At 34.8% G+C, this 26,201-nt stretch overlaps 1 protein-coding gene across 4 annotated transcripts in view; it reads right to left on the reverse strand.

Moving 5' to 3' along the window:
• Cfap206 (cilia and flagella associated protein 206) overlaps positions 1-26,201 on the reverse strand; it is a 40,850-nt gene that overhangs the window by 12,347 nt on the left and 2,302 nt on the right. For all 4 annotated transcript variants that reach the window (XM_076859942.2, XM_076859937.2, XM_076859938.2 and 1 more), the window contains 8 exons: positions 25,401-25,484; positions 19,110-19,200; positions 16,467-16,655; positions 15,691-15,849; positions 14,064-14,272; positions 8,274-8,393; positions 6,970-7,168; positions 6,238-6,378 (listed from right to left, as the gene is read on the reverse strand). In XM_076859942.2, coding sequence (XP_076716057.1) covers positions 6,238-6,378; positions 6,970-7,168; positions 8,274-8,393; positions 14,064-14,272; positions 15,691-15,849; positions 16,467-16,655; positions 19,110-19,200; positions 25,401-25,445 — 1,153 coding nt within the window. In that variant the 5' untranslated portion in view covers positions 25,446-25,484. The remainder of the gene's footprint in view (positions 1-6,237; positions 6,379-6,969; positions 7,169-8,273; positions 8,394-14,063; positions 14,273-15,690; positions 15,850-16,466; positions 16,656-19,109; positions 19,201-25,400; positions 25,485-26,201) is intronic.

A 26,201-nucleotide genomic window follows, 5' to 3' on the forward strand; every position in this document is an offset into this window, starting at 1 on the left:
TTTAGCAGATTTTTCAAATCTATTTTAACTATTAAACTACAAAATGACAAAAACTATTTTTAAATAAATTCATGAGTCATTAAGTTTTTCTCTGTCAGTAATTCTTTGGAAGATGATATATTTTTAGTAATTCTGTATGACTTTCTGTAATCTTTCAGTGGGGCATTGAATTATTCCCTTTCTATGGTACCATAGCATCTACTTTTTATAATACAGAAACTGAGTTCAAAGGAGGCAATTAAAGGTATGTTTTACCAACAAATAAATGAACTTACATTACACCTTAAAACCCTAGAAAAGGAAGAGCAAAACAACAGCAAATGTAGTAGAAGACAAGAAATAATTAAAATCAGAGCGGAAATCAACGAAATTGAAACAAAAAAAACCATTGAAAAAATTGATAAAACTAAAAGTTGGTTCTTTGAAAAAATAAATAAGATCGACAGACCCTTAGCCATGCTAATGAGGAGAAGAAGAGAGAGAACTCAAATTACTAACATACAGGATGAAAAAGGCAATATCACAACAGACACTACAGAAATACAGAAGATAATTAGAAAATATTTTGAAACCCTATATTCCAATAAAATAGAAGATAGTGAAGATATTGATAAATTTCTTAAGTCATACGATCTGCCCAGATTGAGTCAGGAAGATACACACAATTTAAACAGACCAATAACAAAAGAAGAAATTGAAGAGGCCATCAAAAGACTACCAACCAAGAAAAGCCCTGGACCGGATGGGTATACAGCAGAGTTTTACAAAACCTTCAAAGAAAAATTAATACCAATACTTTTCAAGCTATTTCAAGAAATAGAAAAAGAAGGAGCTCTTCCAAATTCATTCTATGAGGCCAACATCACCCTGATCCCAAAACCAGACAAAGACACTTCAAAGAAAGAAAACTACAGACCAATATCTCTAATGAACTTAGATGCAAAAATTCTCAATAAAATCCTGGCAAATCGAATACAAAAGCATATCAAAAAAATTGTGCACCATGATCAAGTAGGATTCATCCCTGGGATGCAAGGCTGGTTCAATATACGGAAATCAATAAATGTTATTCACCACATCAATAGACTTAAAGATAAGAACCACATGATAATCTCGATAGATGCAGAAAAAGCATTCGACAAAGTACAGCATCCCTTTATGCTCAAAACACTAGAAAAACTAGGGATAACAGGAACTTACCTCATCATTGTAAAAGCTATATATGCTAAGCATCAGGCTAGCATCATCCTAAATGGAGAAAAACTGAAGGCATTCCCTCTAAAATCTGGAACAAGACAGGGATGCCCTCTCTCACCATTTCTATTCAATTTAGTTCTTGAAATACTAGCCAGAGCAATTAGACAGACAAAAGAAATTAAAGGCATAAAAATAGGAAAAGAAGAACTTAAATTATCACTATTTGTGGATGATATGATAACATATCTAACAGACCCAAAAGGGTCTACAAAGAAACTGCTAGAGTTAATAAATGAATTCAGCAAAGTGGCAGGATATAAAATCAACACGCATAAATCAAAGGCATTCCTGTATATCAGCAACAAAACTTCTGAAATGGAAATGAGGAAAACCACTCCATTCACAATATCCTCAAAGAAAATAAGATACTTGGAAATCAATCTAACAAAAGAGGTGAAAGATTTATACAATGAAAACTACAGAACCCTAAAGAGAGAGATAGAAGAAGATCTTAGAAGATGGAAAAATGTACCCTGTTCATGGATAGGCAGAACTAACATCATCAAAATGGCGATATTACCCAAAGTTCTCTACAGGTTTAATGCGATGCCAATCAAAATCCCAACAGCATTTCTTGTAGAAATAGATAAAGCAATCATGAAATTCATATGGAAAAACAAAAGACCTAGAATAGCAAAAGCAATTCTAAGCAGGAAGTGTGAATCTGGAGGTATAGCAATACCAGATTTCAAACTGTACTACAGAGCAATAGTAACAAAAACAGCATGGTACTGGTACCAAAACAGGCAGGTGGACCAATGGTACAGAATAGAGGACACAGAGACAAATCCACAAAATTACAACTTTCTTAAATTTGATAAAGGGGCTAAAAGCATGCAATGTAGGAAGGATAGCATCTTCAACAAATGGTGCTGGGAAAACTGGAAATCCATATGCAACAAAATGAAGCTGAACCCCTTTCTCTCGCCATGCACAAAAGTTAACTCAAAATGGATCAAAGAGCTTGATATCAAATCAGAGACTCTGCGCCTGATAGAAGAAAAAGTTGGCTTCGATCTACATATTGTGGGGTCGGGCTCCAAATTCCTTAATAGGACGCCCATAGCCCAAGAGTTAATAACAAGAATAAACAAATGGGACTTACTTAAACTAAAAAGTTTTTTCTCAACAAGAGAAACAATAAGAGAGGTAAATAGGGAGCCTACATCCTGGGAACAAATTTTTACTCCTCACACTTCAGACAGAGCCCTAATATCCAGAATATACAAAGAACTCAAAAAATTAAACAATAATATAACAAATAACCCAATGAACAAATGGGCCAAGGACCTGAACAGACACTTCTCAGAGGAGGACATACAATCAATCAACAAGTACATGAAAAAATGCTCACCATCTCTAGCAGTCAGAGAAATGCAAATCAAAACCACCCTAAGATACCATCTTACTCCAGTAAGATTGGCAGCCATTATGAAGTCAAACAACAATAAGTGCTGGTGAGGATGTGGGGGAAAGGGTACACTTGTACATTGCTGGTGGGACTGCAAATTGGTGAGGCCAATTTGGAAAGCAGTATGGAGATTCCTGGGAAATCTGGGAATGGAACCACCATTTGACCCAGCTATTGCCCTTCTCGGACTATTCCCTGAGGATCCAAAGAGAGTACTATAGGGATAGTGCCACATCAATGATAGCAGCACAATTCACAATAGCTAGACTGTGGAACCAACCTAGATGCCCTTCAATAGATGAATGGATAAAAAAAAAATGTGGCATTTATACACAATGGAGTATTATGCAGCACTAAAAAATGACAAAATCATGGAATTTGCAGGGAAATGGATGGCATTAGAGAAGATTATGCTAAGCGAAGCTAGCCAATCCTTAAAAAACAAATGCCAAATGTCTTCTTTGATATAAGGAGAGCAACTAAGAACAGAACAGGGAGGAAGAGCATGAGGAAAAGATTAATATTAAACAGAGACGAGTGGGGGGAGGGAAAGGGAGAGAGAAGGGAAATCATATGGAAATGGAAGGAGACCCTCAATGTTACATAAAATTACATATAAGAGGTTGTGAGGGGAAGGGGGGGGAATAAGGAAGAGAATTGAACAACAGCAGATGAGGTAGAGAGGGAAGATGGGAGGGGAGGGGAGGGGGATAGTAGGGGATAGGAAGGGTAGCAGAATACAACAGTCACTAATATGGCATTATGTAAAAATGTGAATGTGTAACCGATGTGATTCTGCAATTTGTATTTGGGGTAAAAATGGGAGTTCATAACCCACTTGAGTCAAATGTATGAAAGATGATATGTCATGAGCTTTGTAATGTTTTGAACAACCAATAAAAAAAAATAAAAATAAAAAAAGGTATGTTTTTAAAATGACTGTGAAAACTACAAAAATGGGACATCTTTTGCAAAATACAAATTTGCATGCTGCGAAATATTTCCACTGTGAAAAGACTCTATACAGAATATAGTATAATATCCACATAATTTGTTAAATTTATATAGAAAGCAGTAATACTGTCTTATTCATTTATTCTTTTATTTATTCAACAAATATTTATTGGCTCAGTTTTTGGCATTAAGTATATGGAAGAAAACAAAATCCCTGCTCTAAACAAATCAGAAATATATAATAGGCCAAAGTGTGATCAGCATTATGGTGGGGGGGCATTAAACACATAATAAAAAATAGGAGATGAGATCGATATTTTAAACTGGGTAATTAGGGAACACTTGGTAAAGTGAAGGAGGAAGATGTACAGCTATGAGGGGATGGGGTGAGGAGATAAAGCTTTACAGGTCTTAGGGAATCCCAACTGAAAGGCTGTAAAGTGAAAGTGAACTTAGAATTTTCAAGAACAGTCTGGGTGTGGATCTCTAGTCCCAGCAACTCAGCTGACAGGAAGATTACTTAAGCCCACTAGTTTAAGATCAGCCTGAATGACATAGCAGGATCCTATTGAAAAAAGAAAGAAAGAAAGTTCAAGGACAGCAAGGAGTCCACTGCAGCTGTAGTAGTATGAATGAGGGACAGATAGGCAGTGAAGTCACCTAAAAAGGATCCTAACTGGTAAGCCAGTGCAACTTCGGCATTCAAGCCATGCGGTCTGCACTCCCAAATGCAAGGAAGAAAGTCCTATCGAATGCCTCTGAGGTAATGCAGGTGGCTGCTGCCCCCAAAATAACATAGTAAATAGAAATAATTCAGTAAACAGAAATGAAGTAGTCAGGACCAGCTTATCCAGAGGGGTGTCTGAAATTCACAGTCCTGCAAACCCTTATATTTTCCTATTTCTCCCTCTTTCTTAGAATCATAGTTGTTAGGAGCTGGATGAAACCCCCCAGACCTCCTGCTTGATACTTTCTGTTTTCCTAAGGGGAAACTGAGTTCACAGGAGGCATGAAATTTACTAAAGGTTACCTGTTTATAAATGGTACAAACTAGGACAAGAAACCTGAATCATCCTGAATCCTAGCTCATAGCATTTCAACTGCATCATGCTACCTCTTCGTTACCACCCACATCCATTTTTCTGTGTGTGCGTCTCTTATGACCCATTCTCTTCCTTCCAAAAGAAAGGAAAGAAGGGATAGAGCAAGGGAGAGAGATATGAATAGAAGAAGGAAGGAAAAGAAACCACCTATATTCCACTGCTTTTTTTTTCTGCATGGTTCTTGATTATTTTATCCCCAGTATCACTGATTGTCACAGGGCCTCAGAATACTATTATCTCATGTCCCCATGGTAAACCCTTTTCACTCCCACTATGAAAAAAAATGCCATAAAAAATGAGCCAACTTGTATGTCCTTTCTAGCATGTATGCACACAATTTCAATAATTCTTCATAATGAAAAGAGCAATACCCAATTATGAAACATAACAAATGTAGTTTGGAAAAGAAATAGAGGATAAAAAGGAAGAGGTTAACAGTGTAGATGAGTAACAATTCTGTCAAACTCTTTTCATTGTAGCCCTACCAGGCTTCTTATTGTCAATTTATACAGTATTTTTTGGATAATAATTTATTTCATCTCAATGTCTCATTTACTCTTTATTTTGGAGACGCTCTAATAATCTACATAATAGATTAGCTATTTCCTTAGTAGGATCTTAGAGGGAAATACTGATCTATGTTAATGAAATATAACTACAAAATGACAAAGACTATTTTTAAATAAATTCACGAGTCATTAAGTTTTGCTCTGTCAGTAATTCTTTGGAAGATGATATATTTTTAGTAATTCTGTGTGACTTTCTGTAATCTTACAGTGGGGCATTGAATTATTCCCTTTCTATGGTACCATAGCATCTACTTTTTATAATACAAGTTGAGCATTCCTAATCTGAAAATCTAAAATCTGAAATGCTCCAAAATCTGAAACTTTTGAATGCCAACATGATGTCACGAGTATAAAATTCCATACCTAACTTCATATGACAGGTCATAATTAAAACTCAGGCCCACTAAGATTATATTAGACTGTGTACATGATGTATAGGAAACACAAATGAATTCTGTATTTTGCTGGGTCTCATCCCCAAGATATCTCATTTTATTTATATATATATATATATATATATATATATATATATATATATATATATATATGTGCAAATGTTCCAAAATCCAAGCATTTCAGGCAAGAAATACTCATTCTGTATACATATTCTATCACTTTCATTTAAAGTCTCTCGTTCATGTCAATGTACCAAATTATACTCTAAGCACCTCCAAGACAAAGATATTGTCTAGATCATTTTTGCAGCTCCTTTCCTAGAGTTCACCATCTGATTCCATCACGTTTTAAAATATGAATATGTCAGTGACAATGTCAGGTGACTGGTTAAACTACTGAGGACACTAATCAAAATAGTTTATTCTGAAAGCTAGTCCACAAACTGGCCAGTACAATGAAGATGGGCTGGGAGAAGGGAGGCAAAAAAGTTTTCATACAGAGAAAAAAATTGGGGAAGAGGAAAACAATATTATTTCCAATAATATACCTGGAAGGAGAAGACCATCTGTTGTAGCAAATGTGTAACCACAAAATCCCCGATACTGAATTAATAACTTTTCAAAATTTGCTGTTGTTTCTGGGAAAAGCCATTCCAGTTTTTTGAAGTCTGTCAAACGTACTCTATCTTCTAAAATGAAAAACAAATACAGGAAAAGTTTTCATCCAGTGAGAAGACTAAAATTTCCAAATAAATCACTGTTAATTCATTTTAAACATTAACTTATTGTTCTTTTCCTGACAAAAACTTGATACTCACAAAGTCAATGCATCTCTTGAAGGGCCTAAGCTCAATTAACTTTAAAGGACTAAAATTTATCGATTTATAAATTCTCAACATGAGTCTAAAGTAGATATAGAGCAAATAATGTTTTAAAAAATAAAACTTTATTTACAACAAATACAGTAAGGATTAATATCTTTTTCTACTCCATATCAATAACAAAACCACTAATTCTGTGATAGAAACACATTCACACAGAAAATCATTGTTAACCAAAACATGAAGAATAATTACATAAGAAGTGGTTTATTGCCAGCTAGTAAGCTACCCAGTTGACATATTCTGTTTGCCACACTGTCTATAATGAGCATTAGTATTTTATAATTAAGAAAGATGTCTAATGCTTTATCAGAAAGATATAACATGAAAAATTTAAAACAAAAGAGTGACTTCATTATAGAGATAATTTTAGGAAAAAAAAATAATGGTTTCCATTACCCATATGTTCTTTTATTCTACACACATCTGTTTTCACTGTCACATCATCAAGAAGACCTTGCATTATTCTGTCAGGAAAAAGAAGTTCATGAGCACCCAGAAATGGCTCCAGGTGACTGGTTAAACTACTGAGGACGCTAATCAAAACAGTTTCATCCTGAAAGCTAGTCCACAGACTGGCCAGTGAAATGAAGATGGGCTAGAAGAAGAAGAAAAAAAGTTCAAAATAGAACTATATGATAAAATTATAAAGCATTGTACTCTTAAAAATAAATACAAGGTTATTTGTAAAGAAATTAATTCTTCCTTAAGCCAACCAAAAATCTCAGGGAACTAGACAATAGACTAGAAAGAAACCTGACTTACAAATTATGAGAAAATAAATTCTTTTTATTTCAAAGCATTTTATTTTGGTATGATGGTTATAAAGTTAATTTAGTCAAAAAGAGTCACACACATTTGATTACCTAAGAAAGTTTTATGAACATTTCATCTAAAAAGGTCAAGGGAAAAATAAACACACTTTTTTAAAAAAAAAGTTAAATATGACTCATTATGGTAGATTTATCTGGCCTAATCATAATTCAAAAGAATCTGGAAAGTATAGAGAGATATCTTAGGACATGTTTGTGAGCTACAAATTAAAGATTTTGATCAGTAAACTAAAATGTCTTTTATTTAAAGTAAAGATTACGGATTTACAGAACAAATGAAAAATCAATCAGGCCCTGCATATAAGCTGAACAACTTAGCCTTTTGTTTCTCTGTTTTTAAAACCAAACATTGAAAAGGACTGCAGAAGGTAGAAGAGTCTCAAATGGTCTATATAATATACATGAACCATTTTTTACCTGCTTGTTCAGATAAGGGCTGTTGAGTTCATTCAAGAAATAGTGCAGAGAATCAGAAAGTCAATAGAACAGCATGCATGGTAAACAAAGAGATTATTATCTGTCTCTTTAGAAAGGTCACAAGTTACATCATCTCTGTGCTAGAGGCAACTTCTGACCTGCTACTATGAATAGATTTCCAACACAGTACTACAGATTATTTCTGTTATCATAGTCAATACTAATATTATCGCACTGTAGATCTGAATTTCCTTTAGCAGCAATTGCTCATGGAGAATGCTCTCATCCAATATACTTCAGATACTACTATAAAATAACCATAAAGAACAGGATCAACTTATATAAAACTGTTATGTTAAATAACTGAATATAATTATAAGGATTTCTGATCCAATTTTATAGTACTCAAGAAATTTACCCTTAATACGGTCAAAGTTGATGACAAGTACTTACAAAGACTTGTGATGTTGGGATAGCTGTTCTTGATTTTACAGTGGATTTTAAAAGTTCCAATTGGGCTCCTAACTGTTTTATCATAATTTCCACTTCTTGGGCACAAGTAATTATATCTGACTATGAAGACAACATAATTTACATTAATATTTTTATAATTTCACTAAAAAAATCACATGTTTTAACCCCACCTGTTCCCCACGTCCTCTGAGGGTAAGCTCAGTGACAGGGGCTCTATTCTCTATGGTAATCCTCAACAACTAGAATAGCACTGGCATATGGATGATGCCCCAGAAATATCTGTGGGATTGGTGAGTCTTTTGACATACTATGAATATAACTTTTCTTAAATATACACAGGTATACTAAAATATTAAATCTAATTCCTGATAAGTGGATCCCCAGGAATCTACTTTATATAGTTATATGGCTATTATTTTCCCATTACCCAGTGATAACATTAATGAAGTATTTCTCTGAAAACTATTTTGATATCAAGAACTAATAAATTACAGAAATTCTTAAACGTCACAGCATTAAAAGAAAAACAATATTTTTATAGAAATTGAGGGTCTGAAAATAAGTTGCTAAATTTGAAATAACTAAAACACTTGTTTTATTTGTATGCACCATATAAAATATATATAAATACCAAGAAGAGGTAGATATGAATAAGGAAAAACAAAAAATAGAAAGGTAGGTAAGGCTGGGCACAGCGTGGGTGTCTGAGACAGGAGGATCCTGAGTTCAGAACCAGCCTCAGCAATTTAACAAGACCCTAAGCAACTTGGCAAGACCCTGTGTCTAAATAAAATACAATAAAAAGGCTGGGGATGTAACTCAGTGGTTAAGCAGCCCTGGTTCAATTCCCAGCACCCAAAAAACAAAAACGGGGAAAAAAAAGGTAAGTATATTTCTCAAGTACATATAACTAATAAGGGGTAGAATTACATTTCTACCTTAAACCATCTGAGAGCCCAGCTTTTATCCATTATACTGCACTGCCTAAGATGGAACCAGAAATAGCAATGGTATGGTTTATCAGTACAGTATAAAAGAATGGCACTTATTTGAAAAGAAAAAAGTATATTGAATCCTTGGACATCTGTAGTTTAAATTCTACACAGATAATTTTAAATTACAAAAATGAAATATCAAGTATTATCATCAAATATTATTACTGTTCTTAAATAGAACATGCATCTTGCTTTAATTTTACCCACACTGCTATTTAAGCATTCTCTGGGTTCAGTCTCCCATATAACATTTTCTATCATATCTAACAAGTCTCTTATCTGCCCCAGAGTTTTTTCCCACCTTGCTTGTTATTGTTGTTTTTGGAATCAAATGTAAAAATGCAATCTTTAAAGGCTTTTTAGATTTGTGCAACAAGCCAACAACACACATATGCAGAAATAAATCTGCATATGTTCTCTAAATTAAAACTGCATCTGACACATAACATTTATAAACCCTACAATGAAAGATGCTCTAGATTCCCTATACTCAAGCTATGTTTTCAGGGTCTATTCACAGAGTAGGCAGGCACAAATAACTTTTTGATTTTTTTTTCCAGTAATGGCCTAGGACAATCACTCTATTTATATTTTATCAAAAAGAACTTATTTACAAAAGTAGAGTTTTAGTTGTAGTGTTAGTCCTCTGGGGATATTATTGCTAAGTTTTTTGCTTTTGTTTGTTTGTTCATTTTTGTTATAACACACTCAAATGTTTAAGGAAAGCATATGATCCCACCACCATATTTCTGTATCTTCTCTCTTCCTTTTTTTTTTTTTTTTTTTTTTTTTTGATTGTAAGTCCTCATACTTTCTTCCATGGGCAATTTTCCTACAAGTCTCATCAAACTCATAAAAGACAGTAAAATGATGGTTTCCAGTGGACAGAGAGAAGGGGACATATGGAGTCAATAATTAACAGGTATGAAGTTTCAGTTCTGCAAGATGAATAAACTTTAGGGATCTGCTTCCACCATAGTGCCTATAGTTAGTAATATTGTTCTGAACTCTTAAAATGTGTTAACAGCATAAATCTCATGTTAAATGTACAATAAAATAAATTAAGCACACATTCCATCTGATTTTTTACTTACATTATTGGAAAAAAATCAAGATACTGGGTGTTGCCTAATCCCTGCATGTACTTTGCATGCAAGGCAAACACTACCAACTGAACTATATCCCCAGCCCTTCTACAAAAATCTTGACTTGCAGGTTTTCAGAAATGTTCTGTCAGACACAATTTTTCCTTGCATAATAACAATAAGCAGCTTTCCTTCTTTGGTAACTGCCTTGTACTTAAAAACCCCACAGAATATGGAATTCTGTTCTCTCAGCTAAGACAGTCAGCAAGACTGTGATTGCTGCCCACCCTGCCACCGCCCGCCTTTTCTTTTCCAGAATACATGAATTTGTTCACTGCAACAGATAAAAAACTAATCAGAACAAAATAAAATAACTCACTACCCAAGTTACAATTGGATTTTTTAAATGTTTATGTAAACTGAATGCAGCTTTGGCAAGAAATAATTTTTTTTAAATCAAAATCAATACTTCAAAAAATTTTACTAATATCCTTTTAGATAATATGACTTTTGAAAAAGGATATTTATAGGTTTCAAGACATGAAAAAATTTCAGCTAAATACAAAATGGCATATTTTGTAGCCTAGAGATAATGCTGATTAAACCAATATTCATTCTATATTAACTAAAACTAAAAAGAATGATGGGGAAGGACTGATAGTTCAAAAACAAAACAACAGACATTTTGAGCACCAAAGGGTCAGAAAGTTTAAGAAAATTTGTCCTAACCCTAACTTAAAGTAGTACTAAATAGCCATGAAGAGTGCTAAAATAAGAAAACTAAACCTTCTCAATAACATGAACAGCAAGAAGCTTGGAAATGAGATAGTGTCTGGAAAAAATAACATCTCCTCAGCTTGTTCCCCCACCAAAATGGAATCAGAGCTCTTCTGCTAGGGCCCCAACAGTGATGATGATGGTAATCATCATCATCATCATAAATGTATGGAATTATTACTATGTAAATACACTGTCCTACATTATTTACATAATGGAGAATATTCTACAGAATTTACATAGTGGAGAATATTCTACAGATGTGCAAACCAAGACATCAAGACAAGTTAAGCAACTTCTTCAGGACGCAGATCTAGCGAGTAGTACGTCAGGACTGGAGCCCATGCAATCTGCTTGCAAAGCCAACACTTGTCACTTGTACGCTCCATTCACTGTCCCTCTAAGCTGCAAGAGGTGGAACTCCAGTGAGAATTTAAGACCAAGTTAGTAGGTTGACATAATTCCTGATCAAAATCTGGGAGAAAACACTCCACAATGAACAAGATTTTCTGAAACATCTTCACAATATTTATTCCCAAGGATCTCCCCTCCAAATATAGACAACAAAAGTGAATGTGAATTTTGACTCCTATGAACCTACATTTCACTTCAAGACAAATTGGTTTAAAAACATCTGACTAGTTACAAAAGGCTGAAATCAATGTTAAGGAGATATCTGTGCATCAGGATGATTTGATTTTTTTTATCTTTATTTTATTTATTTATTTATTTTTATGTGGTGCTGAGGCTCAAACCCAGCACCTCACACATGTTAGTCAAGCGCTCTATCACTGAGCCACAACCCCAGCCCCAGGATGATTTGATTTTGAATAACTGATTTACAGTCCTTCTTTCCAGAGGCAATTAATAGGCCAGTTGTGAGGACCCCTAGTTTCTTGCAATGAAGTCTTGTCATCAGGATGCTTCTCTCTGTATAGCTAGGTAATGAGAGATGACAGACCAAGTACATCCAAAAGTGTACTAAGTCATTAAGAATCAAGTTAGGAAGAGGGGGCCAAAACACATACTATTCTATTCCTCAAGAAATTAGTATTCACTCATATGAAAGACAGTTCCATTAACCCTGAGTCTCAGAGTTATTAGAAAGCAGAGGATGTGTAAAGTGGGAATACAGCTTGCTGTCATACTGTTGTGACATTATGATATATATTTTTTGGCTTACATCCACAGTTCCTGGCTTATAACTCCCTCCCCCAAAGCAGGCCATAGAAATCAGAATTTCTCTTCCCCAAGGAAGATCAGAGACATTCTAATCTTCCCTTGCCTTTTTGTCTTAGAACTGGCTATAAAGAAATTCTCTGACTAACTTGTCTGACAGCTGTTACTAAGACCTTCCTCATTCCAGGGGTTTTGTCACATACCCTAGAGAAAGGAACACTGCACAGAGAGGCCAAGAAGAATCTAAATATATAGGCCTCACTGAGTTTCCCCACCCAGTCTATTAGCAATCATGCCTACATAATGAAATCTCTATAAAAATCCAAGAGAACTGGATTCAAAGAGCTCCCAGATAGCTAAACACATGAAGGTTCCTAGAGGGTGGCACACCAAGACAGAGATGGCCTGGAAGCTCTGTGCTCCTTCTCCCATGCCTTACCCTAGGCATCTGTGTCCCTTATAATAGCTTTTATTTAAAAAAAAAAAAAAGAAGAAACTAATAAATGAGTTTTCCTGAGTGCTGTAAGCCACTGAGAAAATTAATCAAACCCAAGGAAGAAGTTGTAGGAACCCCAATTTATAGCTGGTGGGTCAGAAGCATGGGTAAGACAATTTGGGACTTACACTGTCATCTAAATTGCAGGGGAAGGGGTCAGTCTTGGGGACTGAGCCCTCAACTTGTGGGATCTGATGCTGTCTCCAGGTGCACAGTATCAGAATCGAAATGAATTGGAAGGTGCCCAGCTGGTGTTCACTGCAGAATTGCTTGCTTGCTAGTGGGGAGAAAGTCCCACAACTTTTGAGGACAGAGAAGTCTTTTGGTTAATTATGATATGAGAGCAAAGGGAAAACAGGCACTTTGCTTTTCCTGGTGACACACAGGGGTAGTTAATAAACTGTGTTCCCTGGAAGGCCAGGATGGCCTGGCATATTCCTCTGTGAAAGGGTCTTCCAATTCATTCATATAAATATGTTTTATATTTTTAAGATTTTGAGTTAGTTTTTATCCAAAAAAAAGTGCACTGCTGTTTTAAAAAAGATTTTAACTATCACAAAGATTATAACTATCACATATTTTAAAAAATGGTAGATTTTGACAGTATGTGTTATTGACATGTGGTCTCTAGAAAAGTCACTAATCAATCCTTCTATATATTTTCATTTCTATTTGTAAAAACAAATTTCAAAAGCATTCTTCTTAAGAAACTCGTTTGGATGCTGAAAAGTAACAGAACAGTCTAGCAAGGGAAAAACTTTATAATAAAGAATCAGAACAAAACTTTTTAAAATAGCTCTCTGAGGGGATCCATTCTATCCCTTGAGAGTATTCCCTTTTTCTTTCTCTTCTAATAAACTTTGCTATTCTTTTACTAAAAAAAAACAAAAAACTACCAGTTTTTATAAGAACAGCAAATTATTATATAAAAATTGAGTGTCAACTATCTGCCAAACAAAGTTAGACACTTCTTCGGAATAAAACAAACAATGTTAGACACTTCTCCTATACATACATATATTATTGCTTAAACATACCATGTTAACAATCATACTATCAACTACTAAAGAGAATCAACAACTATAAAAATCAAAATCCAACTTTCCCATTTCTATTTTAATTCCTGGCTCTACCTATGCAATATAAACTGAGAAGCAACTGAGTTTGCTTCCTTTCATTAGTGACTTGGTTCTAAAGAGGCTATGTATAAAGACCAGAACTTGTGAAATTAACTCACCAAAATGATCTGTAGGAAGATCTCATATTGTCGTACATTATACAATGCCTCCTTTAACATATATGGCTCGAGTTCTTTACTCATGAGTGGGTTCTTTGTTACCTTCTCAAGGATGGCTGTGTAACGATATACCTGGTCCTGGGCAATCTGAAGTTGGGAATCAATATGTTGAGTGGTGGCTGGGATTGCTTCATGTAGAATAGCTGGCACTGTTTGTAAGTATATAAAAGACAGGTATGAGGGTGGTTAAGAAGAACAAGAGAGAGCCAGGCATGGTGGCTCAGCCTGTAATCCCAGGAGTTAGGGATCCTGAGGCAAGAGGATTTCAAATTCAAGGCCAAACTCAGCAATTTAGTGAGGGCCTCAGCAACTTAGTAAGACCTGTCTCACATTAAAATTAAAAGAGTTTAGGGATTAACTCAGTGGTAAAGTGTTTCTGGGTTCAATCCCCAGTAAAAATAATAATAATAGTTAAGAAAAAAAAAGGCCCAGAAAGTAGTCATATTTTAAGCACTGAGTGGAGTTAGTTTTTAATAACAGTAAGCCATGTGTTTCATGGGTCCCACAGCATGAAGAATACAAAAAGAACCTATCCAAACAAAAGATATTATCAGAGTGATAACCAAAAGTCACAGCAGATCAGCTTTTGCCACTAAAAATAGACGAGTTTAAAGAAAAGGTAGGCTTCAACAGTATGTGTTGTTGACCATGTGGTCCCTAGAAAAGCCACTCTCTGATCAATCCTTCTATATACCTTCTCTTCTATTTGTAAAAACAAATTTCAAAAGTATTTTTTGTAAGAAACTCATTTGGATGCTGAAAAGAAACAGAATAGTCTATCAAGGAAAGGAAGTTTAGAAAGAATGGAAACTGAACTTTTTAACACAGCTTAAAAATAAAATTTTTAAAATGGAAAAACTTAGAGAATGTGGCTCAGAGGTACAACACTTGCCTAGTATGCACAAGACCTTTGGTTCAATCCCCAGCTCTGCAAATAAATAAATAAATAATACTCTGCTGCTAGTACTGATATCTAGTGACCAGTGGTCTGGTAAAAGACACCAACACCTTATCACCTACAGGAGGAATACCAAATTCATAAGAAATCACTTCTACTGGTAGGTCCTTAATTAACTATTTCAAAAGCACGTTCAAATTTATAAAGAATTCTTTTTGTAATAACAATACAGTAGATGCTCCTCAATTTAAAGATTTGCCTAAATATCTCTTTTTGGACCTTCTCATTCCATTAACAGCACCAACAACTGTTTTCTTTCCAGAATGATGTTTGGTTTTACATCACTGAGTTTTACTTTCTTTAGTTGATTTGGAGTAAACACAAATCTCCACTGAATTGGAGAGGCTAGCCTTTGGGCAGGAACCACATTCCTTTTACTGATTCACTTTCCCACACTAACTTCATGGTACATAAAATTCAAAGTCTTGTCTCAGCAAAAGTAAAAAAAATTACTACACACTATGGACACTAGTTTTTCCTAAGAAACAGTCAAAACTAAAAATCTTAAGTCTCAGCATGCCAGTCATGTATTGTGTATTATATTCCTCACTGTGCAGGCTGAATTTTAAATATCCATAACCCCTAGAATTAACCTAATGATACACTTACAATCATCAATGCCTTCTCCTCCTTTTCCACAGTCTCTGTTAAATAGGCGAATTCCAGTAACAATCATAGTGAGTTCTTTCAGCTGGCGTTCTTTGTCCTTTTTAGTAAGAGTCAGAAATGTCCCCAGTTCAGAATGAGGAAAAACACTCTGTAGTGCAGCTAAAATAAACCACAGAATATGAAAACAAAATGATAGAATAAAGATATCAGAACTTAGATTATAAATTTCTTTCCTTCAGCAGAAAGTTAAGAGACTTGGCTTTGTACTGTTCCCTATACAATGTTTCACATTTCTGGCACCTGATTACAGAATGCATGGCAAAATTTATCATACATCAGAGCTGGACTACTAAAACTAATGCTATTGTCTCATATCTATTTTTAATAAGTTAGCATCCAAATTACTGCTTGAATTTTTTGGCACTAGGTCTTAAAACAAACTTTCTAAATAGGGCTTGGAGTAGAAAAATCTATGCTGTTAGATAATTATGGAGGAAAGCCATAGGAGGTCTAGACATCTTGCCCATTCCTCATTTTTAAGTATAAAAGGGGACAATAGGCTCATGATATGTACAGCCCTAAGAAAATGAACAGTACTTCCCTTCAGGTGCCACATCGTATAAAAAGAGTCTGGGTAAGTTTTAACTTCTTATTTGTCTTTATTTTTTTTTCCAGATAAAAAGGGAACTTCAATCTTTTAACACTTAAACACATTTTATAACATATAATGATCATGTATGCTCACGTATACAATGGAAATCATTTATATTTTTTACCTGTTGCCTCTCTGACAATCTTGATGTCTGTAGGGGATCCAAGCCCAGAGCGTAGCAACACATAGCTGACAATCTTCCTGTAAAGGCTTTCCAATTCTTCTCTAGCACATGCTCTATTATCTGTAATTTCTCTGCTAACAGAGCCTAATCTAGACTCCAGGACCCGGTGATGTTCTTCAAGAAATTCCTCTAAAATTAGCAAATGATAACATTGCATACATTTGATATTTAGGATTCTCATTTGAGGATGAGAGAAAAACTGCTTAAGTATGGCAACTGTACTGTATTAAAACAAATACTTTCTTAAGATGTAAAAATGAAATTAAAAACAGTGAATAAGTAATCTCAAGACAAAAATCCAGTGGGAAACGTGTATACAGTGATTTATTTATTTATTTATTTATTTATTTTTTAAAGAGAGAGTGAGAGAGGGAGAGGGAGAGAGAGAAAGAGAGAATTTTAATATTTTATTTTTTAGTTTTCGGCGAACACAACACCTTTGGTTGTATGTGGTGCTGAGGATCGAACCCGGGCCGCATGCATGCCAGGCGATCGCGCTACCGCTTGAGCTACATCCCCAGCCCTTATACAGTGATTTAAATGGAGTACTTTATCAAAACACACAAAAGGGCTGGGGTTGTAGCTCAGTGGTACAGTGCTCGCCTGGCATGTGTGAGGCAATGGGTCTGATCCACATAAAAATGAACAAATAAAATAAAGGTACTGTGTCCATCTCCAACTAAAAAATTATTTTAAAAAGCCACAAGACCCAAAATAAATAATCAAAACAGTGAACATCAGAGAAGACTAAAGTCTCCCAATTAAGCAGAACTAGACACTTTCTTTAATACAAGTGTGCTTAAATATATAAAATACTACATGTAAACATTATAAATATATATGTACTGTACATTTATACCATATGTAAACATATGTAGTATGCTACATATAAGTGTATGTAGTACAATCATATATGGGGTGTATATATTCCTTTTCTGCTGGGAGCCATTAGCTATTATGTGTATTTCTATTTTAGTTCCAGATAAATTTTTCTCTGAATAATATTACTGATAAAATGATATTACATCAAAAACTGTGTCTCTCCTCTTTCTTCCTTTGCTGTGCTAAGGTAAAAGCATAATTTGGCAAAAGACCATCCTTACCAGCAATACAATTCTTGCCACTGACTCAATAAGACATCCTGTATTACTATTACAAGGGCAATGATTCACATTTCAATCATGCACACTTCATACCAAATCTTACCACAAAAGAAACTGAAAGCTTTTTTTGCAAATAAAAAATACATATATTAAATTTCCTCAATTCCATGACTATTTTATTGCTTTAAATTTCATTATTATTTTTAAATTGTTTTTGTATGTGTAGATGAACAGAATGCCTTTATTTATTTTTACATGGTGCTAAAGATCAAGCCCAGTACCTCAGACCTGCTAGGCAAGCGCTCTGCCACTAAGCTACAGCCCCAGCCCAAAATTCATTATTATTAAGCAAAAAAGCAAGATATATAATTAGTTATGTAGCATAACTAAAGCACTAATGCCTAGAGACAAAAAAGATAAAGAAAATCATCAAATAGTTAATAATAAATTCATTACAGCAGAAACAAAAACAGAGAAATTTATTTTCCTTTTTCTCATTCCCAACTTGTCTTTGATGCATGCACTTTCATTTATATTATGATAAAATTCTGAATTTAAATTTCCCACAATTTCTTTCATTTTCAGGTAGTTACATAATTTAGGAATTATGAGATGATAAACTAGGAATAAGAAAATATACAAATTTTAAAAACTTAACTTCAATGAGTTGGATGTTTTCATTTCTAATTATAATGTATCAGTGCTATGAAGGTTAAAAATCAATAGACTGGGCTGGGGATGTGGCTCAAGCGGTAGCGGCCCGGGTTCGATCCTCAACACCACATACAAACAAAGATGTTGTGTCCACCGAAAACTAAAAAATAAATATTAAAAATTCTCTCTCACTCTCTCTTTAAAAAAAAAAATCAATAGACTGAGAAATAATTTTTAGAAGCATAAAAATTTAAATTGACTTTTAACACTTACAAAAGCCACTGATATTTTTTTTCATTTAGCATGTTCATCATTATTATCCTTCAAAGATTATAGCTTGTATACAGAAGTCCTTAGTTTTGAAGGCTTTGTCCCTAGACCATGGTATTATTGGAAGGTGGTACAACCTTTAAAAGGATTAGTGAAAGGTCTTTGGGCTCAAAGAAAGCATGCCCTGGAGGGCACTGTGGGACCCCACTCTTTTCCACTCTTTCACTGGCCAACCAATGAGGTGAATGGTTTTGTTCTAGAGTCACATGTTCCTACCATGATAGGCCACCAAAGGCCTAAAGAAACTGGATCAACCAATCATAGACTGAAACCTTAAATCTGTGAGTCAAAGGAAATCTTCTTTGTATAAGTTATCTCAGGTAATTTTTATAGTGACAGAAAACTTCTCAATCCATCAAAGTTGGAAAACATTTCAAAAGACTGACAAGGAAAATAATTTCATAAACAATTAAATTCATTGTCAACCAAATGAAACTTTTCTCACCTGAAATACAACATAACTTTTAAAAGCGTTGAAGTAGATAGATAATGTTACCTCGACTTGTGTAATTCATATCAAAGTAGACTTGCATCTTAATGGTGTCCAGAGATGGATTTTTATTATCCAGTAGTCGAGCCACACAAAGCTAGAAAATAATAGCAATGTTTCTATTACATTTTCTAAAACACTCAAGTATCTTCTAAGATAGCTCCAAAATTAAAGGGAAAAGTCAAAGCAGTGTTTCCTGATATTTATCTACCAAGAGCTCCTTTTATTATTTTTTCTCCTTGAGGATTTCAGGCTCTATATTTTATCCAACTAGCAACAATGTATTATGTGATAAGTTATTTCCCTTGAGTTAACTTATATCACCTCAGGTGGCTAATAGCCTAGTTGAAGGCAAGAAGCTTGACTTTGATGGTTAGCTCAAGCAGTTAAAACATGGATAAATGGTCCATGAAGCTTATACTCCAGTCTAGAATTCTCCTGGAGTTCCTCATTACTATTTATTTTATTAATATTCCTTTGGCAATGCTGGAGGTCACATGCATTTTACTAAAAATAAAAAACTGTTGCAACTACCTTCTTCTCTTCACCCAATTTTAATGGCTCTACTTTCCTGTTTCAAAATTTTTTCTTCTGATTTGTGTTCTCCCATCCCCTGATCCCAAATAGATGACTCATTCCCCCTTCTGTCACACTTCTTTAGACTGGATGATCAAATTAAATTTTCTTTCTTTCTCTCCACTATTATCCTCCCTCCCCAACTCTCTGCCCTTCTCACCCTTAGGAGCAGGGAGAATGCAAGACTGAGGATCTGATACTGTCTTTATGGAAACCTATGCACCTGGATTCCTCCAGGTAAGAGAAGTACTTGAATTAGACTTTATTTAAAAAATAGCTCATCCATGTGACTTTGGGAAAAAGGGAAACAATTTCCATCATTTGAATTTTTTATTTTTGTTCTAATTAGTTATATATGACAACAGAATGCATTTTGACACATCATACATAAATATATAACTTTTCATTCTCCTGGTTGTACATGATGTAGAGTTACACAGGTTATGTAATTATATATGCACATAGGGTAATAATGTCCAATTCATTCTACTATCATTCCTACCTCCATACCCCCCTCCCCTTCTTTCATTTCCCTCTGTCTAATCCAAAGTACCTCTATTCTTCCTGAGCCCGCCCCCACACACACACATACTTATTGTGAATTAGCATCTGCTTATCAGAGAAAACATTTGGCCTTTCTTTGGGATTGGCTTATTTCACTTAGCATGATAGCCTCCAGTTTCATCCATTTACTGGCTAATGCCATAATTCCATTCTTCTTTAAGATTGAGTAGTATTCTATTATGTATATATACCACATTTTCTTTATCCATTCATCTGTTGCCCTTCAACAGATGAATGGAACTAGCACCTAGGCTGATTCTAGTTAAGCTATTGTGGATTGAGCTGCTATAAACATTGATATGGCTGTGTCACTACAGTACACTGATTTTAAGTCCTTTGAGTATAAACCAAGGAGTGAGATAACTGGTCAAATGGTCGTTCCACTCCAAGTTTTCTGAGGAATCTTTCCATAGTGGTTGCAACAATTTGCGATTTTACCAGCAATGTATGAGTGTATCTTTTACCCCACATCCTCACCAACATTTATTGTTGCCTGTATTCTTGATGATTGCCATTCTGACTGGAATGAGATGGAATCTCAGTGTAGTTTTGATTTGCATTTCTCTAATTGCTAGAGATGTTGAACATTTTTTCATATATTTGTTGATCAATTGTATTTCTTCTTCTATGAAGTGTCTGTTCAGTTCCTTAGCCCATTTATTGATTGGGTTATTTGTTTTTTGGGGTGTTAAGTTTTTTGAGTTCTTTATATATCCTGGGAGATTAATACTCTATCTGAGGTGCAGGTGGAAAAGATTTTCTCCCATTCTGTAGGCTCTCTCTTCATGTTCTTGAATGTTTCCTTTGCTGTAAAGAAGCTTTTTAGTTTGATTCCATCATATTCATTGATTCCTTTTTTTCTAATTTGTTCTAATTAGTTATACATGACAGTAGAATGCACCTCAACACATTATGCATAAATGGAGAATAACTTCCCCTTCTTCTGGTTGTATATGATGTAGAATCACATCGGTCGTGTAGTCATATATGCACATAGGGTAATAATGTCTGATTCATTTTACTGTGTTTCCTACCCCATAGCAATTCATACCAATTCCTATCTTTACCTCCCTTCATTCCCTTCACTCCCCTCTGCCTGATCCAAAGTAATTCTATTCTTCAGTAACTCTCCCCACCCCCTTATTGTGAATTAGCATCTGCATATCAGAGAAAACATTGGGCTTTTGGTTTGAGGGAACTGCCTTATTTTGCTTAGCATGATAGTCTCCAGTTCCATCCATTCACTGACAAATGCCATGATTTCATTCTTTAAGGTTGAGTTATATTCCATTATATATATACCACATATTCTTTATCCATTCATCTGGTGAAGGACACCTAGGTTGGTATTTTTTTTTAATGTTATGGTATTTATTCTTTACTTTTATTTTTATGTGGTGTTGAGGATGGAACCCAGTGCCTCACACATTCAAAGCAAGCACTCTACCGCTGAGCCACGGCCCCAGCCCAGGTTGATCCATTTATTGATTGATTTTACTTCCTGCACTTTAGGAGTCTTGTTAAGGAAGTCAGTTCCTAAGTGACATGGTGGCAGTTTGGGCCTACATTTTCTATTAAGTGCAGGGTCTCTGTACTAGTGCCTAAATCCTTGATAATAGACAGGGTTTAATTGCATTTTGCTACATATGAATTTCCAGTTTCATCATTTGAATTTTGATATTCATTGAGTTTTTAATGTACCTGACATTAAAGGTACATTGAGCTCAATTCATTCCAACTTAGTTGAGTTGGGGAAAGGAAAAACAATTCTTCTTGAGCCATAAAAAGAAGAAAAACTTATTTTCTGCTCCTTCTTAATTCTCCTCAATGTCTTCCCAATAAAATTTCTGACAAACCATTACAGCCATTTCCCTTATTGCCAAGAACAAGCTTTATATCACAATTTAAATTAGCTGAGAAAAGAGCCAGCTCTAGGTAGTTTAGTGAAATCATGGAATCTCTCCTACATAATCATCCGGACAAAATATTCCCCAGCTACAGGCTTACAAACGCATTCCTGACCCCTATAGTTTCTGCAGATAGACCTGTCCTCCACTAAGTGAACTGCCGGTTAAAATAAAAAATGGGGATGGTGACATTTTCCCCTGCCATTTTCTTTTTCTTTTCTTTTCTTTAGTTTTTTATTTTTTTGTACTTGTAGCAACTCTTCACTTTTTTCTTTTTTAATTTTTTTATTTATATGTGACAGCGGAATGCATTACAATTCCTTTTTTTTTTTTTAAGAAAGAGTGAGAGAGAGGAGAGAGAGGGAGAGAGAATTTTAATATTTATTTTTTAGTATTTGGCGGACACAACATCTTTGTCTGTATGTGGTGTTGAGGATCGAACCCGGGCCGCACGCATGGCAGGCGAGCGCGCTACCACTTGAGCCACATCCCTGGCCCTACAATTCTTATTACACATACAGAGCTCAATGTTTCATATCTCTGGTTGTATATAAAGTGTATTTACACCAATTCCTGTCTTCATACATGTACTTTCGATAATAATGTCCATCACATTTCACTACCATTTCTAACCCCATGCCCCCTCCCTTCCCCTCCAACCCCTCTGCCCTATCTAGAGTTCATCTATTCCTCCCATGCTCCCTCTCCCTACCCCACTATGAATCACACTCCTTATATCAGAGAAGGCATTTGGTTTTTAGGGATTGGCTAACTTCACTCAGCATTATCTTCTCTAACTCCATCCATTTATCTGCAAATGCCATGATTTTATTCTCTTTTATTACTGAGTAATATTCCATTGCCACTTTTTTTTAATCCATATCTATTGAAGGGCATCTAGGTTGGTTCCACAGTTTAGCTATTGTGAATTGTGCTGCTATAAACATTGATGTGTCTATGTTCCTGTAATATACTGTTTTTAAGACCTCTGGGTATAGACAGATATCTGGGTCATATAGTAGTTCCATTCCCAGTTTTCCAAGGAATCGCCATACTGCTTTCCATATTGGCTGCACCAATTTGCAGTCCTACCAGCAATGTATGAGATAACTGTATTTGTGTAGATTTGTCTCTGTGTCCTCTATTCTGTACCTTTGGTCTACCGTTCTATTTTGGTGTCAACACCATGCTCTTTTTAGTACTATTGCTCTATAGTATAGTGTAAGATCTGGTATAGTGATGCCTCCTGCTTGACTCTTCCTGCTAAGGATTGTTTTAGCTATTCTGGGTCTCTTCTTTTTCCAGATGAATTTCTTGACTGCTTTTTTTATTTCTATGAGGAATATCATTGGGATTTGGATTGCAATTGCATTAAATCTGTATAATGCTTTTGGTAGTATGGTCATTGTGATAATATTAATTCTGCCTATCCAAAAGCAAGGTAGATCTTTCCATCTTCTAAGGTCTTCATTGATTTCTTTCTTTAGGGTTCTGTAATTGTCATTATATAGATTTTTCACCTCTTTCATTAAGTTGTTTCCCAAGTATTTAAAAAGCATTTGACAAAATGTAGCACCCCTTCATGCTCAAAACACTAGAAAAATTAGGGATATCAGCAACATATCTCAACATCAAAAAGGCTATCTATGCCAAGCCCCAGGTCAACATCATTCTAATGGAGAAAAATTGAAGACATTCCCTCTAAAAACTGGAACAAGACAGGAATGCCCTCTTTCACCACTTCTATTTAACATAGTTCTTGAAACACTGGCCAGAGAAATTAGATAGACAAAAGAAATTAACGGGATACACATAAGGAAAAGAAGAACTCAAACTGGCACTATTTACTGATGATAAGATTCTATACCTAAAATACCCTAAAAGCTCCACCAGAAAACTTCTAGAACTAGTAAATGAATTCACCAAAGTAGCAAGATATAAAAATCAACACCCATAAATCAAAGGCATTTCTGTGTATCAGTGACAAATCCTCAGAAATGGAAATGAGGAAAACCTACCCCATTTATAATAGCCTCGAAAAAATAAAATATAATACTTGGGAATCAACTTAATGAAAGAAGTTAAAGATCTATATATTGAAAAGTATAGAACCCTAAAGAAAGAATTCAAAGAAGACCTTAGAAGATGGAAAGACCTACCTTGCTCTGAATAGGCAGAATTAATATTATCAAAATGACCATACTACCAAAAGCACTATACAGATTTAATGCAATTACAATCCAAATCCCAATGACATTCCTCATAGAAATAAAAAAAAAGTAATCATGAAATTTATCCCATGTCATTTTCAAGAGCCCAGGAAAACATCCATATACAAGTCTGGGAACATTTGTTTCAAGTCAACTGCATGAAGGAATTAAGTTCATTAAGCCCAGGAGAAAAATTAAAAAGTTGAATTTTTAGGAAATTCAGATTAAGAAATTAAATTCAGTGAGTCAAATGTAAAATATATGAACAATATTAAAACGTCTAAAGTTCTTGCCTTTTAAAAATTGGTTTTCAGACACATCTATTTGATTTATATAACTATAGATTATTTTGCTTTGGCTTTAATTTATTCTTTAGGATTGAAAAACATAAGTTACACTGAATCATTATCAATCTTAATTTATTACTATTTAACTTTACCAGTATAGGTAGAAGACAAACCAGTTAATAATGCTCTCAATGTAACTAATTAGTAAGGTAACACTCAAATATTGTGGCAGACACTATTATCTCCTCAGTGATCATGCCCCTCCTTCCTAATAGAGTCCCAATTTGGGTTGAGGCAAAGATTTCTTTATTTGAGAATGAAAAAAGAAAATCAGTGTCCTAGGATCATATATAGTATCTTTTTGGCCAATAAATGTAAGCATATGGAAGGGATTCTGAGAAAACTATTACTCTCTGGAAAGAAAGTAACAGATCGAATTGGCACACATATTATATTTGCCCTTTGCCTTTTCCTCTTCTTTCTCCCCACAAGTAGAATAGCTATCTTGTGACCAAAAAATGGGAATAAAAATTGGATGGAAAACATCTATCAAAGGGATGGGTGGACCAGGAAGCCAGAAAGAATAGCCTATGCATCTCGAGACATTATTTTATGAGAAAAACAAATCCTTTATTTGTTTGTACCACTATTGTGTGAAGTTTTTTTTTTCATGCAGCTAAAGGCAATAATGGTAACACAAATACTATATTTAAAATTGAAAATAACTCCAGTTTTGAGGAGTATGATAATTACCTTAACAAGTTTCTGAACATCACTTTTCATGAGGGTTCTATCCATGTTAAAGCCATTACTTGGATCCAGGACAACAGCTTTCACCTGAGAGTAAGAAGAGTCCATCAAGCAATTTTATTTCATATTATCATGAAATTAACTTACTGTGCTTCCTTCTTTTAAACAACTACCTCTTGATTACACAAAATTGATTTTTTTAGGTATTTTTCCTATGATCCAACTCATCAACCCCTTCAATACAGGGTGAAGAAAGGGAGTAGTAAACACCAAATCTAAAAATGGTGCTAGAAAAATTACATGGGGAGGGGTTGGGGTTGTAGCTCAGTAGCAGAGCGCTTGCCTAGCATGTGTGAGGCACTGGGTTCAATTCTCAGCACTGTATGCAAATAAATAAAATAAGGGTCCATTAACACCTAAAAATATATTTTTAAAAAGGGTATATGGGGAAATAAGATAAAAGCAATGGTTAGATTTTAGATTGGAAAACTATGGTATATTTAATCATATTTTCATTGTGTATTAGTAGTTAACCAAACAATAACAGATACACCCAGAAATTCAAGTTGAGGCAGTAGGATCACAAGTTCCAGGCCAGTCTAGGTGACTTAATAAGGCCCTGTCCAGAAATGAAGGAAGGAAAGGAAAAAAAGATAAGTAGGTAGGTAAGGAAGGAAGGGAATGGCAGCAGGGAGGCTGGGGATGTAGCTTAGTGGTAAAGCACTTGGCAAGCAAGAGGCCCTGAGTTCCATTCCCAGCATTACAAAAAAAAAAGAGAGAGAGAGAGAGAGAGAGAGAGAGAGA

The sequence above is a fragment of the Callospermophilus lateralis genome, chromosome 6, assembly GCF_048772815.1.
Source record: "Callospermophilus lateralis isolate mCalLat2 chromosome 6, mCalLat2.hap1, whole genome shotgun sequence".
NCBI lineage: Eukaryota > Metazoa > Chordata > Mammalia > Rodentia > Sciuridae > Callospermophilus > Callospermophilus lateralis.